The sequence below is a fragment of the Lytechinus variegatus genome, chromosome 16, assembly GCF_018143015.1.
Source record: "Lytechinus variegatus isolate NC3 chromosome 16, Lvar_3.0, whole genome shotgun sequence".
Lineage (NCBI taxonomy): Eukaryota > Metazoa > Echinodermata > Echinoidea > Temnopleuroida > Toxopneustidae > Lytechinus > Lytechinus variegatus.
This window is the reverse complement of record NC_054755.1, coordinates 12,495,314-12,513,471: the sequence shown is the minus strand read 5'-3', so window position 1 is coordinate 12,513,471 and position 18,158 is coordinate 12,495,314. Positions and strand designations below refer to the sequence as shown.

The 18,158-nt window shown below is 36.7% G+C and overlaps 1 protein-coding gene across 1 annotated transcript in view; it reads left to right on the top strand.

Moving 5' to 3' along the window:
- Positions 1-18,158, top strand: part of LOC121430231 (cadherin EGF LAG seven-pass G-type receptor 1-like) — a 62,775-nt gene that overhangs the window by 30,080 nt on the left and 14,537 nt on the right. Inside the window, exons 2-8 of the mRNA XM_041627508.1 lie at positions 973-1,215; positions 2,048-2,237; positions 3,123-3,149; positions 5,847-6,040; positions 6,731-6,836; positions 13,424-13,710; positions 14,326-14,391. Coding sequence (XP_041483442.1) covers positions 973-1,215; positions 2,048-2,237; positions 3,123-3,149; positions 5,847-6,040; positions 6,731-6,836; positions 13,424-13,710; positions 14,326-14,391 — 1,113 coding nt within the window. The remainder of the gene's footprint in view (positions 1-972; positions 1,216-2,047; positions 2,238-3,122; positions 3,150-5,846; positions 6,041-6,730; positions 6,837-13,423; positions 13,711-14,325; positions 14,392-18,158) is intronic.

Here is an 18,158-nt window from a genome sequence, read left to right as displayed (position 1 = left end):
AGATAAGTGTCCGACGAAAGCTAAGGCGAATTTACAAATTGCCAGCTATCGAAAGCTATAAATTGGGCTGTTGAATGATATATTTCGAGTGTTAACTGGCAAACCCCGTTTTTTCAAATGTCAATACATGAATAAATAAAAGGATAGATGAAATATAAAATATAAAATAAACGAATGAATACTATATATTAACCAAATTATTTATAACCCTAGTAATTGGCCATCAGTAAATAAATCATTTAACATGTTTTCCTTGAAATGAATAAAAGAATAGATAGCAATCATATTTATAGAAAACACAGTTTTTTTTTACAATATTACTTTTCCGGATGATTTGTAACCATACCTACTGTATCATTTGGTGTAATAGCAATTCAATCATTTACTATTTTGTCAAACTTCTCGTTAGGCTCTCCCCATTTCGTCTAATATCCAGTTGTCCTGACACCAGTTTAGTCTATAATACAGAAATAACAACAAAATCATTGTGGACATCGAAATTGTATCAGGTAGAGACAGATAGACTATCTTTACTTTAAAACGATGATTTTCAAGACCTTGAGGGATTTTAACAATTGTAGCAAATTGGCAAACCGCCAGTGAACATGTTGCATTAATGGCATTGTTGATCAACGATCATTTTACCAACGTTGGGGGGGGGGGGGTATAACATAGAAGGAGAAACCATGGAGCTCTGTCGAGTAGCTTCATGGATGAACCACTTGTGAATGTGGAGAGGATCAGACGATGCGACAGCTTGCGGTCTGCCTCCTTCCTACCAAAGCCATGCACTGCCAAAGAACTGAAGACCTTTCAACCCCAAAACCAGATTTTGTACCTTTCACTGTACAGAACTTATGTAGTGACCCGAGCCCGAACCCGAGAGACAGAAGAAACTTGTCAATTTTATTTCTGTTTTCTTTGAGATGTTCTCATTAACCGGTTAATCCCTCTTTTATTTTGATCCTTCAGAAAGGACCAGTATGTCGGGGCATCTGTGAGTGTCTGACAGGAGCTTTGGGGAACAGCACCCTCTTGAACATCTGCTTCCGCGTCAAGGGAAACTCGACGCACTGGGCGAAGCAGATGGATCAAGAGAAAGGCGTCACCGGGTCCTGGGATTGCGATGCTCCTGGATATGATGGGGCGGTGTTCAAGTGCGAAGGAGATCAGATGACTTGTATGAAAAACCATGGCGTGATAGACTTCAAGCAGGTAAGGGTTGTCATCTTTTTCAATATTCCAGTGGCGTATCTGAGCGTGCCAATTTCAGGGGCGTATACTCTCCCCTGGAAAAATGAGATAAAAAATACCATCGAAGATTCAGTCTCACTAACAACCAAATTAGCTCAGCAGTCTGCAAAAGGAGAGTATTTTATGAAATTATTTATCAGTGATTTGTTGTGAGCCAATCCGATGCAAGGATTTCTGTAGCTAATTTTATAATGCTTTCCCAAAAGTTCCCAGGGATGCGACTCTAGATTTTAACAATTCCAGACGTTTTCGAGTTTGCGTTGTTGGAGCTAGTTTAAAGTGTCTTACATAATAATCATCCATGAGTAGTTGACATTACTATGACTATCAGGTGCCATCGTTGATGTATCAAAAGATGTACTTAATCAGTTTTAACCCGTTGTTTATATGAATAATTATGGTCCCCGATTTGTGAGGTCACGGTGGCAATAATATCATGAATTCATTATGTACATCCTTTACGCATAAAATAAAATGATGCTACTGCATATATCACATTTCAGAGCTTCTTTCAAGAGGAGCTAAATCCACTATAGGCCAATTTTTTTTAGATTTAGATATAATAGACGTTGGAATGAAATGCATCCTATATCACATGAAAAGATATTATTCGATGGCTCGAAAAAAAAATGATTATACTTTTATGTTTCTTTTCAAAAAAGGAGCTAAATCGAAAACGATTTGTTTAAAAAAAGGAGCTAAATCCAAAACGATTTCATTCCAAAAAGAGCTAAATCCCCTCCGTTTGTAATACCACATTATGTGAATCAAAACACATGTCTTTCCATTTCAGGATACCATTCCGAAGTCATCGTCCTCGAACCATTCTGTGCCAATTGAGAACAGCTACACGTTTGTGAGCTGCGATCGAAGCGGTGCAGATAGCAACAATCTCACCTGTCATATCAACAAGAACGCTTCAAGACCCGGAACCTGTACGAAGGAATCACTCGCTAAATGCCACTATAAATCGGCAGGAAATAGTAAGTTAATAACCATAGTTTCATGTATTCTAAAGAAAAAGAAATCACCATGAGAGAAATGAGATGTAAATATTAATCTTTTACGGTCTGATGTCGTATAAGGAAACATTCTAGAAATTCCACTATAAATCCACTGGAAATAGCAAGTTTAATCAAATTGTTGCATTATAATAATTCGTAATTTATAAAAAAAATGGACTAAAATCACTATGACAAGACTGAGGTGCGAAAGAAATAATTTTTGGAGTAGGAAGCTTTTTACGCAGGAATCACCCACAAAATGCATCTATAAACCTTAGGGACATGGCCGTGTGTTGACAGTGGGGGGGGGGGGGGAGGGGCAAGGGCAGTTGCGACCTCCCAGAATTTTTTTTCTGCAAGAACACTGAATATTTATCATATTTATTGTGATTTTATTAATCTCTTTTGTTATTATCATAAAACAGCACAATCATCATCGTGTCTATTGGGTATGCTTTTTTCGAACGTTCCACTTTTAGAGAACTTTTTTTTTATAATTACAAATTGACAATGCGCGTGTTTATTTGTCAATTTTAATGCTAATAGAATTAACAATCTTCTTAAAACCAAGCATTTTTTAAAATTTTGACAGTGCATATATGAACAAACATGGGGACCTTTGATTGTCATATCCATTGTGAGAGCCCCGGTGGTATTAGAGAATTAAGATTGCATAAATTATTTATTGAATTATCAATGTTTAATTGTTAATAGTAAATCATAATCACATTAATTTCTCATATAATAGCGCATAACACTTAAATCATCACATTATCTATTAAATTAAAGTATACGGTACGCAACGCAATATTAATGATAAATCGCTTCTTTCTAATATTTAATTAATATCTATATAATATACAGAGCAGAAAAGAGAAACTTCTGGCAAAGGTAACATATTTTTTCAAACTATTTATTTCTCACTCTTCTCTTATCTTCATTGGTTTATTGTTGCCATTATTCACACGTTTATATTTGTTTCTATTATAATCATATCATTTTATTTTTGACATATTTAGTGCATTTATCTTTTCTTGGTTTGTATTTCATTTTGTTTTAATTTCATGGAGTGATATTTCATTTTCCTATATTTTCCTTCATCAGTTTTTAATTCTATTTCTAATCATTTATTTTTATAATCATCTTATTTTAAGTACCACGTTGACAAAATATAATATTCATTGGAAGTTGATTACCCAGACACTTCTAGCCTTAAACTTTGGTATGTATGCAGTAGCTTATCCTATATGCCCCACTTCTGAACAAATAAACCAGATTTTAGAATCTCCCAGCTTTTCCGTTTGGCATTCTAACATGAATATCATGACCACAGACGTGAAATTATAAAGGGTTTTTTTGTAACAACTTCTATTTGTGAACCGGTTTAAAAAAAATGTTTTCCACCTCTATTTTTATCATGATCACTATCCAATGTCTTGCTTCTTTGTTAAAGATATTTCATGGTTTATTTCAGCCATCATGCAGAAGCAGCGCCTCAGGGGTTTCACCGCGTTCACTATTTCACTATTTTCAATAAGATCAAAACAAAATGAAACAGACGACAAAAGAAAATAGAATAAAAGAAAGAAAAAAGGAAAAGAAAGAAAGAAGGGGGAAAAACGAAAAGAAAAGAAAAGTAAAGAAAAAAATGACACGAAGTTAATAAGTGTCGAGGAAAGCGCGTACTGAACTATGTTACTATTGACTACCCTATAATGTTTTATATGCAAATTAAATTAGTATTTGGTAAATACCAGATGAAACTACCATTTGTATTACCCCCACACCCCTTTCTTCCTAGCGAAAATAATTCTACTTTTCGTCTCAGCTTAAGTTTAATCAGTAAATGTTCGTTCACCCGTTTCGGTCGAATTGCAAACACCAATTACAATCAATTGCGAGGCAATCATGAACCCATCTTGCAATCAATTTTAAACTCTCAGTTCATTGCCAGTGTATGTTTCGTGCTACCAAAAGTATTCATTTTTGCTAATGATAAAATTTAAATTTGCGATTGATTGTAAATAAGTTTCTTGCAAACGTCCCTTAACATTGATTTTCGATTGCTGTGATATAGCTTAACATTTATCGAACTCCACTGAAGAACTCTTGCACTTTCTCCTCTATCATGTTTACCATTTTTTCACATTTAGTTGGGAGATTTTACCCAAGTCGTCTTTCAAATCCGACCCAAATTTGGAAGAGAAAAAATAAGCAAATGGGTGAAAGTTTAAACAAAATCGGACAAACGATTTTGAATTATGCATCATCCTAACCATGCTAACAATTCATTTGCTACCACTACTTTAGGAGAAACCCACAAAATCCTGATAATCAAGTTGACCTACATTACAAATGGGCACCGGTTCCTGCCACTTGCCACATCTACTTCCAGAGTTGCCAATTTGAAAATTATATACAGTTTTAATGATCTAATTTTCAAAACATCCACATTCTTGTTCGATTTCGTTCAAACTTTCACTATTCTGGTTTTGTTAATTTTCACATTTCTTATACAAATCATTTTAGTACGAGAACTGGACATCTTTAGTTTTAATTCATCTCTATTCAAAGATATTTATAATTCATTTCTATTCAAAAGTTTTTGTTGGTGTTTGGAGTGTGTGTTTTTTTCTACAGCGAATATCTCTAGAATCTATTCTTATTTGTAGTTTTCATATTCCTCTTCCATTTTGTGCTAGTTTTAATTCACTCTGTCGCATTTTCCACCCATTATATAATCATGAAGAGTTCGATTTCAAACGGTATTTGAACCCACTTTCGTTACTTCAGGTAGTATACCGATGTGTGAACCTCTTTATGCAAAATATATATCGACGTTCAATTTTTCAAACCAAAGTAATTTTGGTTAAAACATGTACTGTGGTTTGGACATGTATGATGTATATACTTTGGCTTTTGTTATATCATGTTCTTCATTTACATTTTTGGTTTTGCAGAGTGTAAAATGTAGATTCTATTAAACGTTTTCATAAAACTTGTGATCCTTGAACCTTGAAGAAGTACTCTCTCCCAAAAAGCGTACACGCTGTCCTGGAGAGGGTTGTGCTGTGTCAGGTGCTGCCAGTGCTTCAGGTGATGTGGTGATCCTGTGGTGGTATTCTTGGTGCACTATGTACAGTGTGCTAGGTGCAGTGTGCGGGTGGTGCGTGTGTGTCCCTCTTACAGCATCTTCATGGGAGGGGGAGGCAACATTTGCTGAATGATAGGCAATGTTGCTCCCCGGAAGCCAACAAAGCTAACTTACAATATCAAAACTACTCAATTCATTCAATTTGAAAGGGTGGTGAGTAAACTTGTCATAGTAATAAGGCATTTGTTATTGCAACAAATCTTTATGAGACAGGGCCTGAATTTGACAGAGTAGATTAAAAATGACAGTCGTGAATCTTAAAACCGTGCTCACTCATGTATGACGCACCGGATACATTTTTCATTTTTACACGGAAGTTGGTTTGGTTTTAAGTCATTTGGATTACTCTGATAGTATACACTTCACTCAATTTCATATAGTTCAAAAGTTATGTCATTTCCATTTATGATTATTTTCATGTTTGTCTTCCCCAGTGAGCAGACACCACAGATGTCCGCCAGGATGGTCATTCAAGAGAAAGAGATGTCACAAGCATGTCGATGACCTTTTGACCTTTGACGATGCCTATACCAAATGTCGGCAAATGAGGGCGTTCCTGACTCTTGGTACTGTAGGCTTAAATGATGAAATTCTTCCTCAGGAATGGGGGCACATGACACACTGGGCTGTAAGTGTAAGAGCAAGAACCATGGAATAATTCCTTTCCAATGAATATTCATGATTACATGACTGTGAGGGTAAAAAGAGTGTTTAATGTCATCGCGTTTTGAATTCTCCATAACAACTCTTTCAACATTATGTGAGGAAAGAGCAAATATAATCAAAGAACGAATTATATTTCACGTCGCGTAAAGTAGAACAAAATTGTGCAACACTGAAAATATCGTTAAAATTGTTTATATGGTTAAATATTATTAAATGAATGATTATTGTTGACCCAAGTTCCTACAATTTTCATTAGCGTTTTTATGAGTGCACGCTTTCGGTCAACTTTTCATTTAGGAAGAATGCTCAACAAATTAAGTTTTTTATGGCTTAAAAAACCCCACAATTTTCTGAAGCTCGATCGCTTCCTTCCATGGTACACATTTTTTCTTGGGGATCAAAATACCCACGAATTTCCCTTTACTGATTAAATTTTGAACTGAATTTTAACGCTCGGTTGCTTCATCCTCTTGTTTATACCATGAGAAAGATACGTTTTGTTCGAAAGTACATTTGGGAGTGAGGGGCGTTTCAGTGGCTGACACCTTATTTCAAAGTTTTACATTTGTCTTTTTTTTAAATTAAATTTACCATCCAAGTCGTATCAAAGTTGTATGTATTTTTATTTAAAAAATTATTTTCATATTACCAGAAATCGAATGGAAATGGTACAACTGACTGCATCGTGATTAATTCGACTCAGACACACTCGAGCAAGAGCTGTGATGGTCGTTATTCATTCTTCTGCTATAAAGAAGGTAAATCAATGAATGAAAATAATTATTTATAATGGTCATCATCGACTTGTTTACCGGGTTAAATAATTCTACACTGCAAAAACACCGGTGTTGATTCAACACCAGCCCGGTATCTATATCGGCACCAGAGAAGCGTTAAAACAACACCATAATCACACCGATATTGGTATAACACTTATTGGTGTTGCTTAAATGCCAAATTGGTGTATAGCCTAACTCCAAACCGGTGTTGTTTCAACACCTCTCCGGTGTGGACCGATATAAACCCCTCAAAAAAAGTTTTGCAACTCAGTTTTGGGGGATGATATCTTTTTGGTTAATGAAGTATAAAAGATGAAACTGGTATCATTGGAAAGCTGAATTATTCTTCTTTACAATGACATGCCATTTGCTGTGATTATGTAATCATGGAATATGCAATCACCCTGAACATCGAGAAAAGTCAGAAGTGAAATGTTACAAAATGCATTGATTTCCAACAAGAGTATCCATTTCTATAGAATTTCCACCATGCAGGTGACAGTGAATGCACTCGGTCCATCCTCGAAACAACTGGAAATTTGCTATTGCAAACGACGCATTTTGCAACATTTCATGTTTTACATTGCTGCATATTTATCATGTCTGTGTATTTCATGATAACACTAGCATTACAAATGACACATGATCGTAAAGAGGAATAATCATACTTTCCAATGATACCACTTTTACATATGATGATGGCACACTAAGAAATTTATTAGCACTCAAACTTGAGTTGCGGAACTTTTTTGAGGGGTTTAGATACCAGGCTGGTGTTGAATTAATAGATTTCCTATGTTGTAGAATCCGTCGCGATTGCGAGAAACTCGCGTTTATGGTAAATGTGAGAGAACAATAATGATGAAGATGATGATGAAAATAATTAATGATAATAATAATAATACTAATAATGATAATAATAATAACAATAATAATGATGATGATTAAAATGATAATGATAATATTATTAATAATAGTAATCATTATTTACCCAGGGTACACTGTTAGAAAAAATAAAAGAAGTTCCTGCAGCAGAGTCTCGAGAACACTTGTAATCTTACCGAATTGCGTAATAATCATTCTGTAAATTCATAAAACAAGAATTTTTCTGCAATTTAACAGAACAGGTCTGTTTAAAAAGGGGGAAAAGGGTGTTTTATTCAAGGAAATTTGTAAGATTCCATACATCAAAAACCAATTTCCTGTAAGATTACGCAATTCGGTAAGATTACAGGTGTTCTCGAGACTCTGCTGCAGGAACTTCTTCTATTTTTCTAACAGGGTAGCCACTTTAGCTCTAATGAACTGTTCTCCCAGCGGGCCCTGCGTATACCCTTTCCATTCTTAAACGTCGAGCGCCTGCGCCTGACAAGAAGACAGAAGGTCACATTTTTAAAGTCTTTTATTGGTATGACTCGGCAGTGATCGAACCCACGACCCCCGTTCATGAGGTGGGCGCTCTACCACTGAGCCACCCTGTCCAATATCTTGTCCGTGATGATGAACTTTCATGATGCCCGCTGTAACATTATTATTCTCAGCGATCAGTAAATAATCGCATCGAAATTGAATGATTATTGACTGATTGGATAGTTGTTTGAAATGGCTTATCGCTATGAAATGATTGATTAGGTAACCAAAAACCTTAAATTGCATAAAATGGCTTAAATTCAATTCAATTCTTTATTTCTTTTCCATTCAACATATTACTCAAACATAACACAAAGTATTATAAATTGGATAAATTACAATACTGAAAATGTATCAATATCGCAAAGATGTGTGTGTCCTCCTGATTGGTTTGAAGTATGTGGGCGAAAAAAAGATCTTTCAAGTATTTGAATAAGGGGGTCTATTGCTGATTTATGCCCTATTTCTCGATGTGGCTATAGGCCGAGCACTGGCGATAAAATATTACCATCCTACCGATCGTGATGTTGTCATCACTCGTTCTTTGCATAACTTCCTGCATTCTGTCCTCATAAAATCAAAAGTCGTTAATCTCAAGATATGATGCATCTATATTTTACGATTGACATAGATGAAGGTGTACTGTTACTCAAGGGAAAGGTTATACTGACAATTTTGTTGTTACATGTCACTGGTGTCATGACAGATTGGTCCCTGCATGCCGTTATTACGCATGTACAACAAATACGGTCCTAACCGAAACTATCACTCGCAAAAGGAGTGGATGTTGAATATTCAGGAAATGAAAAAGAAACAATTTTTACATTAAACACAAAAATCATATTTAAAATTCCACCTTTATTATGAACCGTACGACTATGTGGTTGCCGGAACTGGATTCGGAACTGAGTTCCGGATTGATACACCCGGGTGGAGAGTGGCAAATGTACAAAGATAATTATGTCTACACCAGAGAAGTGTTAAACTACACCAGTTTGATTTTTGGTCTAACACCAGATAAGCGTTTATACAACACCGATTAGTATTAAAACAACACGGATTTGGTTCCAAACTGGTGTTGTTTCAATACTTCTCTGGTGTGGACAGATTCCGGGCTGGTGTTAAATCAACACCGATGTTTTTGCAGTGTACAAGGACGCGTTTGCCGCGGTGGGATTTGAAGCCCGGACTTTGTCATTCAAAGCCCGGAGTCTTATCCGCTAAGCCACAAAACCTGTACCTCTCGTCCTCTATCCATCATGTCCTTGGCCATCAGACTGCTGACCGTTGGACACTGGTCATCATGTCCGGAAGACGAGGACGTGACAGGAACATGATTCTTCGTGGCGTCACGAGTGTTTGCCGCCATCAAATATTCATCGCTTTCATTAAGGATCACACCATCGTCTGCGTTTACTACCAAAGACAGATTGGTTAAGCAGAAAAGCAATAATCATCTTCTTATTTCTCTCCTATCGCGTGCTACTGAAGTACCGGTGCGGCTCCACGGGAAGGGGGGGGGGCGGCATGATGCGATCGCCCTATTAGTTTGTCAAAAATAGTTTTAAAAGAGGAGAAAAACGATAGAAGAAAGATGGAATAATGGAATAAAAAGGAGAGATCTCTGCTGTCTAACTCTTTATTACACACAGTCATAATTCAATTATGGAATATGCTCTAAGATTTTGGTCGTCTACCCCCCCCCCCCTCCCTCAAATTGTCCTGGAGTCGCACCTGTCGAAATGGCATGGTTTTTATTCTCGAACAGGGAATATTATGCACTCAATTTTAATGATGAGATATTATCTAGAAGTCATTTACATTACAAATCCATCTCACATCTACCTTTTATTTTAAATCTTTTCAATCCAAAGTCTCGAAATCATTAGTCAGTCTCTGTTTTTTGTTTTCTTCTTCTTTTTTTCCACCTTCGTTTTCTTCTTCTTCACCTTCTCCTTTTTCTTCTTTTTCTTTTGTTTCCTTTGTTTTCTTCTTTTTTCCACTTTTTTCTTCATCATCATCATCATCATCGTCATCATCATCACCTTCTTCTTCTTCTCCTTCCCTCTTACTCCTTCTTCTTCTTCTTCTTCATCTTCGTTAAAAACCGTGTTTTGGTTTTTTATTGGCAAAAATACCACCCCTGGATATGCGCCTCGTACCCCCCTCCTCGTGTCCCCATCATGGAATTAACGATGAGAATATATTCGTAATGAGGGTTTTATTTTTACTTTTATCAATTTGCTTGCTAATTGTATCTATATATTATTTAATGGATGGCAACAGACTATTACTGATATTGTTAAGAGTGATTACAATAAATTAGGTCGTGTTGAATTTAGTGAAACTTGAGAAAGTAAAAAATAAGTCAATGTAATGACTTTGCCTGAATAGAAAGTCTTGATATTTCATAGAGGGACGTCCAATATCTCTCCCATGATTGATCCTATGTTCTCTGTAATAAGAATTAATATATAAATGCTAATTTTGTTACATTGTGTAAGTTCTTATAACCGTAGGAGGGTGAATAACGGTCATAACATTCTTGTAAGAAGAAAGGTGATTAATACAAACGATTATGGTGTCCTAGAAAGGATAATGAAATCTTAATTCGCTTATTCGGTGATATTTCGAGCGTTTCTCCTGGGGAACTCCTGGCGTCCAATTACTCAACAAGGCGCTGCTCATTACTGAGATGTGATTACAGGAAACGACATCTGATTAAAATACTGTTCTCTGGATATGTGAAGAATATTTCACGTTTATTATGATAATTGAATATTCGTTCAGAATGCTTTTATGATTGTAATTAGGCCCACTTGAGTTTTGATTAGCTAAAAAGGAGGCATATATAGTAACGAAAGTTTTAGTCCTAAAATTAATTCCAATTACTGCTGAGGAAATGTAAGTATAAGTGAGTTTCACGAAGTTCACAAAGACTTCACTTATAAACATTTTTTTAAGAACACTACAACCATTTCCCCTTTGTTTCCTCTTCCTTTTCTTTTTCTACTTCTTCTTCTTCTCCTCCTTCTTGTTCTTCCTTTTCTCCCACTTTGTCCATTTTCTTTTTATTCCTCTAGTCTTCTTTATGTAATTACATAGTTTTCGATGCCTATTTTTATTGTTATTTATTCATCTCTCTCTCCCTCTCTCGCCACGCACACACTCTTTCCCTTCCCCTTATCTCTTTCTTTCTCTTCATTCTTTTACCCCCTCTCCCTCCACGCGAATACACACCCACACACATGCACGCACATCCACCAAGGCATGCATTCACGCACCCCACACATTTACCTCACACCCACATACAAACACACCACACATCCAATCAATTATACATACAGCACACCCAACCCTACACTTACTCCAACATTCACACATACTGCACACACACACACCCTTGCACAAAATACACATTTTTACACACAGACTTGCATACCGCACACCGTCACGTACACACCCACCCACACAGACATAAATATTACACACCACACACGCACACAAAACTCGCAGATATACACACACATCTCACATGTACATACACACCCATGCACGCACACCCTCCCTCACACACGCACACACCCGCACTCAAACATCAACTCTTTCTCCCCCCCTCTCTCCCTCCCCCTCTCACTCTTTCTGATTACTGATATCTAGTTTAGATATGAAAATGTTTTTCGTCATAATCTTAATCGGAGGTTTCGTTTGAATTATAATTTCAACATTTTGTTGTTTATTAAAATTTTAAAATCAGAATCGAGCCTCGAGCTTTCATGATTATGTGTGCAATCTGACAGCCAAGACACTCCTATCAATATACGCAACAGGCCACACACACTCCCACACATACACTCACATATCACCCCTCTTTCTTCGTCTCTGTCTTTCTGTCTGTCTCTCTCTTCTCACCCTGGAAGCATTTGGGAAAAATATGATTTTCAATGACTCTTGTTATAAGCTACGGAAATCCTTGTACCTGATTAGCTCAGAGCCACATTGTTACTGAAATTTGTTTCGTGAAATACTCCCTATGTCTGTTTTTTCCCACCCTCATTACTGCCTTCTGCTTAAGACCCCGTTCCGTGACATCAGCACAGGTGCTGGTGGTAATGAAGCTTGATGTTAGGGCCGCCTCTTCCCCGATACTAGGCCCCCTCGATTTGCTTCATTCGCTCCGGCAATCATTCATTTGTACGGCTAAACCCATGAGTTTCCAGTCATTCATTCATTCATGTAACTAATTTAAATCGAATGAGGATTTTGAATTGTCGGATGAGTGGTAGTCTGCTGTTCAAACCCTTTAGTAGAGTAAAGGGTCTGAATTGCAGTTCGCTCAGGCCTTGTGTACTGAAGGCCCTCTCCAAGTTTTTTATGCGCTAATCTCATTTCAGTCTCCTTTCTTCACACAAACAAAAGCAAACAAAATTGTTATATTTGTAATCAATGTGTTTCATAATTGTTTTACTCTTGGGAGAGTGCGGTCACCGACACCTCAAAAACAAATAACACAGTCGTTCTCAAAATAACAACACCTCGAAAACATAATGCAACAACTGGCATCTAACTCAGCTTGCATGCTGATTTGAATTACTGAGACTATACTAGTAATCGTCATGATTACACATTCTAAAGAACATTGCTTTCGGGTATAACATGTATAATGGTTGCATATTCATGAAACATCAATATTTGAAATCTTATTGATCGTATCAGTTACACTGAACTGAACGATGAATTTCCTTTATGATTAGAATTATGAAACGATAATCAAAATATTGAATTATCGAATCTTAGAAAATGATTGATTATCATTCAAATTGATAACTGCAAGATTTTGCTTGCGTACTGCAAGCAAAACCATGGACCTTGAGAAAACAGAGCTAAACCAAATAAGGAAAATTCTGTGAAATTCCTATTCGACCCCATTAAGGCCATTTACTAATTTTTGAACTAAGTTGAGACTTGTTTTTATTTGTTATGTATTTAATGATGTACTTTATCTTCATTACGATGAATATTGATGTATCTTGATGTATTTTGTTGTACACGATGAATATTGTACATATATTTTGTTTTATTGAAGCAATAAAGATTCAAAAAAGGAGAACAAAAAGAATTGACATATTTTTCAATATTTTCATTATTTCTTGAAGTATTTAAGTTTCTGCATTGTAAAGAGGCACCGGCAGTCCCTGTTGAACCGACGGAGGCAGTTACCACGGAGCTGACGACGGTTGAAACAACTAGCAGTACCACGCCTACAACAATAACCACGCCCACTACTAAGACAACACCTATTACAACGGCCAAGCCCACTACTAAGACCACGCCTACTACAACGACCACGCCTACTACTAAGACCACGCCTAGTTCAACTGTCACGCCCACTTCCCAATATCAACACGCCCCAGGCGGGTCATCATCGCCAGAAGAAAAATTGGTAAGTTCTCTTTAATATGCCTTGGTTAACCTTATTTTTATTTTGAAGGATAAAATATACCACTTATCAACTTGAAATATCAACAATATAAAAATAAATAAATATGGAATAATAGCCACTATGTGTTTCGTATAAACGTTGACATAAATATAAAAGAAAAACACATCAGAATTTGCATAAGGAGGCACGCGGTATTTTTTGTTTGTTTGTTTGTTTTAGAGTTAAAAAAAGAAATTTAGATCTTACCAATTTCATTTTATGATATAGATTATTAAATATCAGAATGAAATGAATTTATTTAAAGTAGATCGCAGCCATAAAAATACAATTTTTGTACTTATGTCCTGTCTGTACCAAAATATTATGCGCCCGATATTTATTCCATAAAACCCCTTATTTCTACAGATATCATAGTTAACAGTTAGACTTAATCAAAATTAAAGTATGGAGATGTATTGACACATCTGATTTATCTTTTTCTTATATCTGTGTTTCTCTCTCCCCCTTCCTTTCTCTCTCTCTCTCCCTCTCTCTCTATCTGTTCATCTATTTCATTGTTTCTCTGTCTCCAACATCTCTCTCTTATCATCTTTCTCTGATCTATCTCTTCTACAGAATAGTGCAAGAGTTGCTCTGAGTGAGGCAAAAGTACAGATCGAATCGTTTGTTAAGAGTTTCACGGTAAGCAATTTTCTTTATCTCATACAAACAAAGGGAAGCTCCGAGCTGAAAATATGTATATCTAAATAAATAGAGTAAAATTCACAGAGCAAAATGCTGAAAATTTCATCAAAATCGGATAAAAAATAAAAAAAGAAGTTATTGAATTTTAAAGATTTGCATTATTCAGTTCTAGGCATGTCGTCATGAATATTCATTAGGTGGGCTGATGATGTCGTACCCTCACTTGTTATTTTCCACCAAGAACTAAACTATTGGATTGACAACTGATTAGGTGCATTATTTCATCATAACGGAGACACATCATTTACACATGTATTAAAAAATGAAGCATTTATGATTTCATTTAATAAAAGCATGAGAAAAAAGAAAGTGGCGATGTGACACAATCAGCCCACCTAGTGAATATTCATGACAAAAACAGTTTTCACAAAATATTTTTAAACTTTAAAATTAAATAACTTCGTTATTTGTTATCCGATTTTGATGAAATTTTAAGCATTTTGCTCTGTGAATTTTACTCTAATCATTTAGATATAAATATTTTCAGCCTGGATCATCCCTTTAAGTAATAATGTGCCCTTTTCAATGAATTTTGTTAAATGCTTCCCCCTCTCTCCCCCTGTCTGCCTGTCTGTCTCTTTATCTCCCCCCCCATCTTTTTCTCTGAAAAACCATCACGGACATTTCGTACAATGTATTTCCCATCCAATTAAGACGCCACTTATTCTTAGGTTCAAATGTTTTAGCACTTGATTTGTCGTTTCAGAAAAGGGTTGACCGGTATTATTTGGTAATCAAAATAATATTAACACAATTCTGTTGATTCTTATCTGATTGTTGACTTGCTTGTAATGGTTTTGGAGGAGCTATACAACAGGGGTCTTCTACGCAAATAAATGAACGAAACATCATCGCTTTTATTCCATCTTTATTTTGAACAGACCAAGTTCATTAGACGATGTTTGCAAGGGAAACATGCCGGGAAACTAGTCCTGTTTGATTTACGGTTTTTCATTTCCGCCAGTGTGGGGAAGCATTATTCACTTTGATTACCGTTTAAATCACTCAATGTCGTAATCAAAGCCAATGCCAGTCACGATCTCGACATCCAATCGGTCGTCGATCATAGTGCAATTGAACCTGTTGGTATGATACATTATTAGTGACATTTCAAATGGACTGAGGTATATGGACCTCGGCTGGTTAGCGATTAATGTCTTTAAAAACCATTGGAATGGTATGTTAGATATTCTCTTTTATCGTGTTTGTTATTTTGATAACATATACCGCGCAAGCTTGTCAGTCGACGAAGACTGGAGGATGGAGGGAGGGAGGGAGGGAGAGGGGAGGGGGGGGGGTGAAGCCTTGAGATGAGGGAGGGGGAGGAGAAGAGGAAGATGAGGAGAGGGGTGGAAGAAGAAATAAAAAGAGAGGTTGAGAGGAAAGAGAATGGACAGTAAAAGGTAATTTGCAGAAGATTTTAAGGGGAAAAAATATGGTAAAGTCAACTGCGATGGCATCAACACCAACATTGACCGACGAGCAGAAGACTGAGACGACGACGCAAACGAAAAAGATAGAAGGTGAAAAATGAGAAAAAAAATTAAAAGAAAGAGGACAACAAAAGTCATAATAGGAAATAGAATCTAATGTAAAAGAAGACAAAGAAGAAATAGAAAGAAATATATTAAAAAGAGCCAAGAAGAAGAAGAGGAGGAGAAGGAGGAGGAAATTAAAGATGGTGAATTAGAAGAAGTGGATAGCGGGATGCCAAAAAGAAAGCGAAGAAGAAGAAAAAACAACATCCACAACGACTATATAGTTTGTAAAAGAAAGCGAAGTCAATGTTGAATGAGGGGAAGGGGGGGGGGCAGGGACTATTATGGGGGAATGGAAGGAAGCGTGAGAAGAGTAAGATGTATCTCGAATAGAAAATAAAAACAGAACGCATGGAGAAAAAAGGTGCATAATCTCAAACAAGGACGTCCAGAGAACCCGAGGTTGGAAGGCATACGGTAATAAAACGAATAACATTTGAGGAAATGGAGAGAAGAAAAATACTACAAGTCCAAAAGATAATACGAATGCGGGAAATAACATTAAAGAATAATGGAGCGAGTATATAAGAGAAGCAAATGGGCTATTCATCTTGACAGTCATCCGCCATCATTGCCGTCTTGTATGTTTCTCCACGGCCTACACGTAGACCAAACTCGTTCCAGACCATTCGCCGATGATGTATCTCACGTGCCTAATTGAGCACATGAAATAGGTCGTCACGAAACACACTGGTCTCCTACCGTACACATCTAATGGGCATGCTTACATCCACGTCACATGTAAATAACGGTGACGCCTCACGTTCTTACCGCCAACGCCACAGACTTCCCTAATTGATGCCCGTTTCCATGGTCACATACCTGGAAGATCTTGTCCCTGAACAAGGGGAGACTTCGATGTATGATATTCGCTCCGCGACAGTAATGCTCCACGGCATTTGTCCCGACGACGGTGGCTCCGACAATTGTTCCGACGACGATTGCCCCCTTCGATATTGTATGCACCGTCTATGATTGCGTAGGGCGAAGTGAAAAAAAAATCAAATACATCAGTAGGTAAAAGATCATCCTAAAGTGTGACGAAATCGAAACCCCATGCCTTCAAACACACTTGTTCATGATGACGGCCCTCCTTTTGCGATCATGCAATGTTGAATGTACCATTATAAAATTTACATATTATTTGATTTTCGCTTATTCTGTTTGTTGCATTACTGAAAAACTTAATTCTTAATTGTTATACTATTATCTATTATCATAATATGCTTTTTAGCATTACATAGTGTATTTTGAAAAGGTTTGTATTATATATCAATGCAGCAGAACGTCAAACAAACAATAAAATTTATTACAACCGCCTCATCACACCAAGACACAATATTTTCAAGATTGAATGGTGTCGAAGGTTCTCCATGAGGTTTCAGTAAATAAGTAAAAGGCAAACAAGTCCTTGATCTTGAAATTCTCTGTATTTTCCCAGCATACTCATGTATATGAGCCTACGTATCCCCACCACTACACTATACTCGATTATATCTTCATGCCTCACTATTTGGAGTTAGGAAATCTTTGAAGATGCTTACGTACCAACCCCTCGATAAAGACCACATTTTGAAGGATAAACGCACACTTAACTTACTTTCGGGCTTACTTTTCAAATCTATTTAATGAAAAATACATTCCCCTCGCATTTTCGTTCCCAGAGGAAACTGATATTTCATCGGGGGAACGAAATCAGCGCAATTATTGAGTAAAGCACACAGCTGCTTTCTTTATGAGATATCATGTTATTTCAAATTCAGGAGAGGGATTTTGTACATCAGTGCACAGCTACTCAATTTGGGGCGCAGATGTTAGGGATGAGTAGTTCTCCTTCTTCAATTTCGAAAAACCTAATTCATTTTTTTGAAGCCCCCCACTTAGCCCCTATCTCAACCAGACTAAAGCCTCGTCCCGAAAGATATTCGACGGCCTGCTTTACTCGTTTATAGGTCAAGCATTGTCAAACGGAGTAAGATTTATACGATTTAATTAGAAATGCTTCGTTGTCTGAGCTCCAGACTACGATTATCCTTTCCCAAGACGGCTAATCCCAAGTGAAGCATTATGGGTATAAAGAAGATGGGAAATGGAGGATTGCGTATTGTCTTTCAACCGTATTATTCCATGAAAATAATTCTCATGCGGACCAGCGAGGTCATGCGA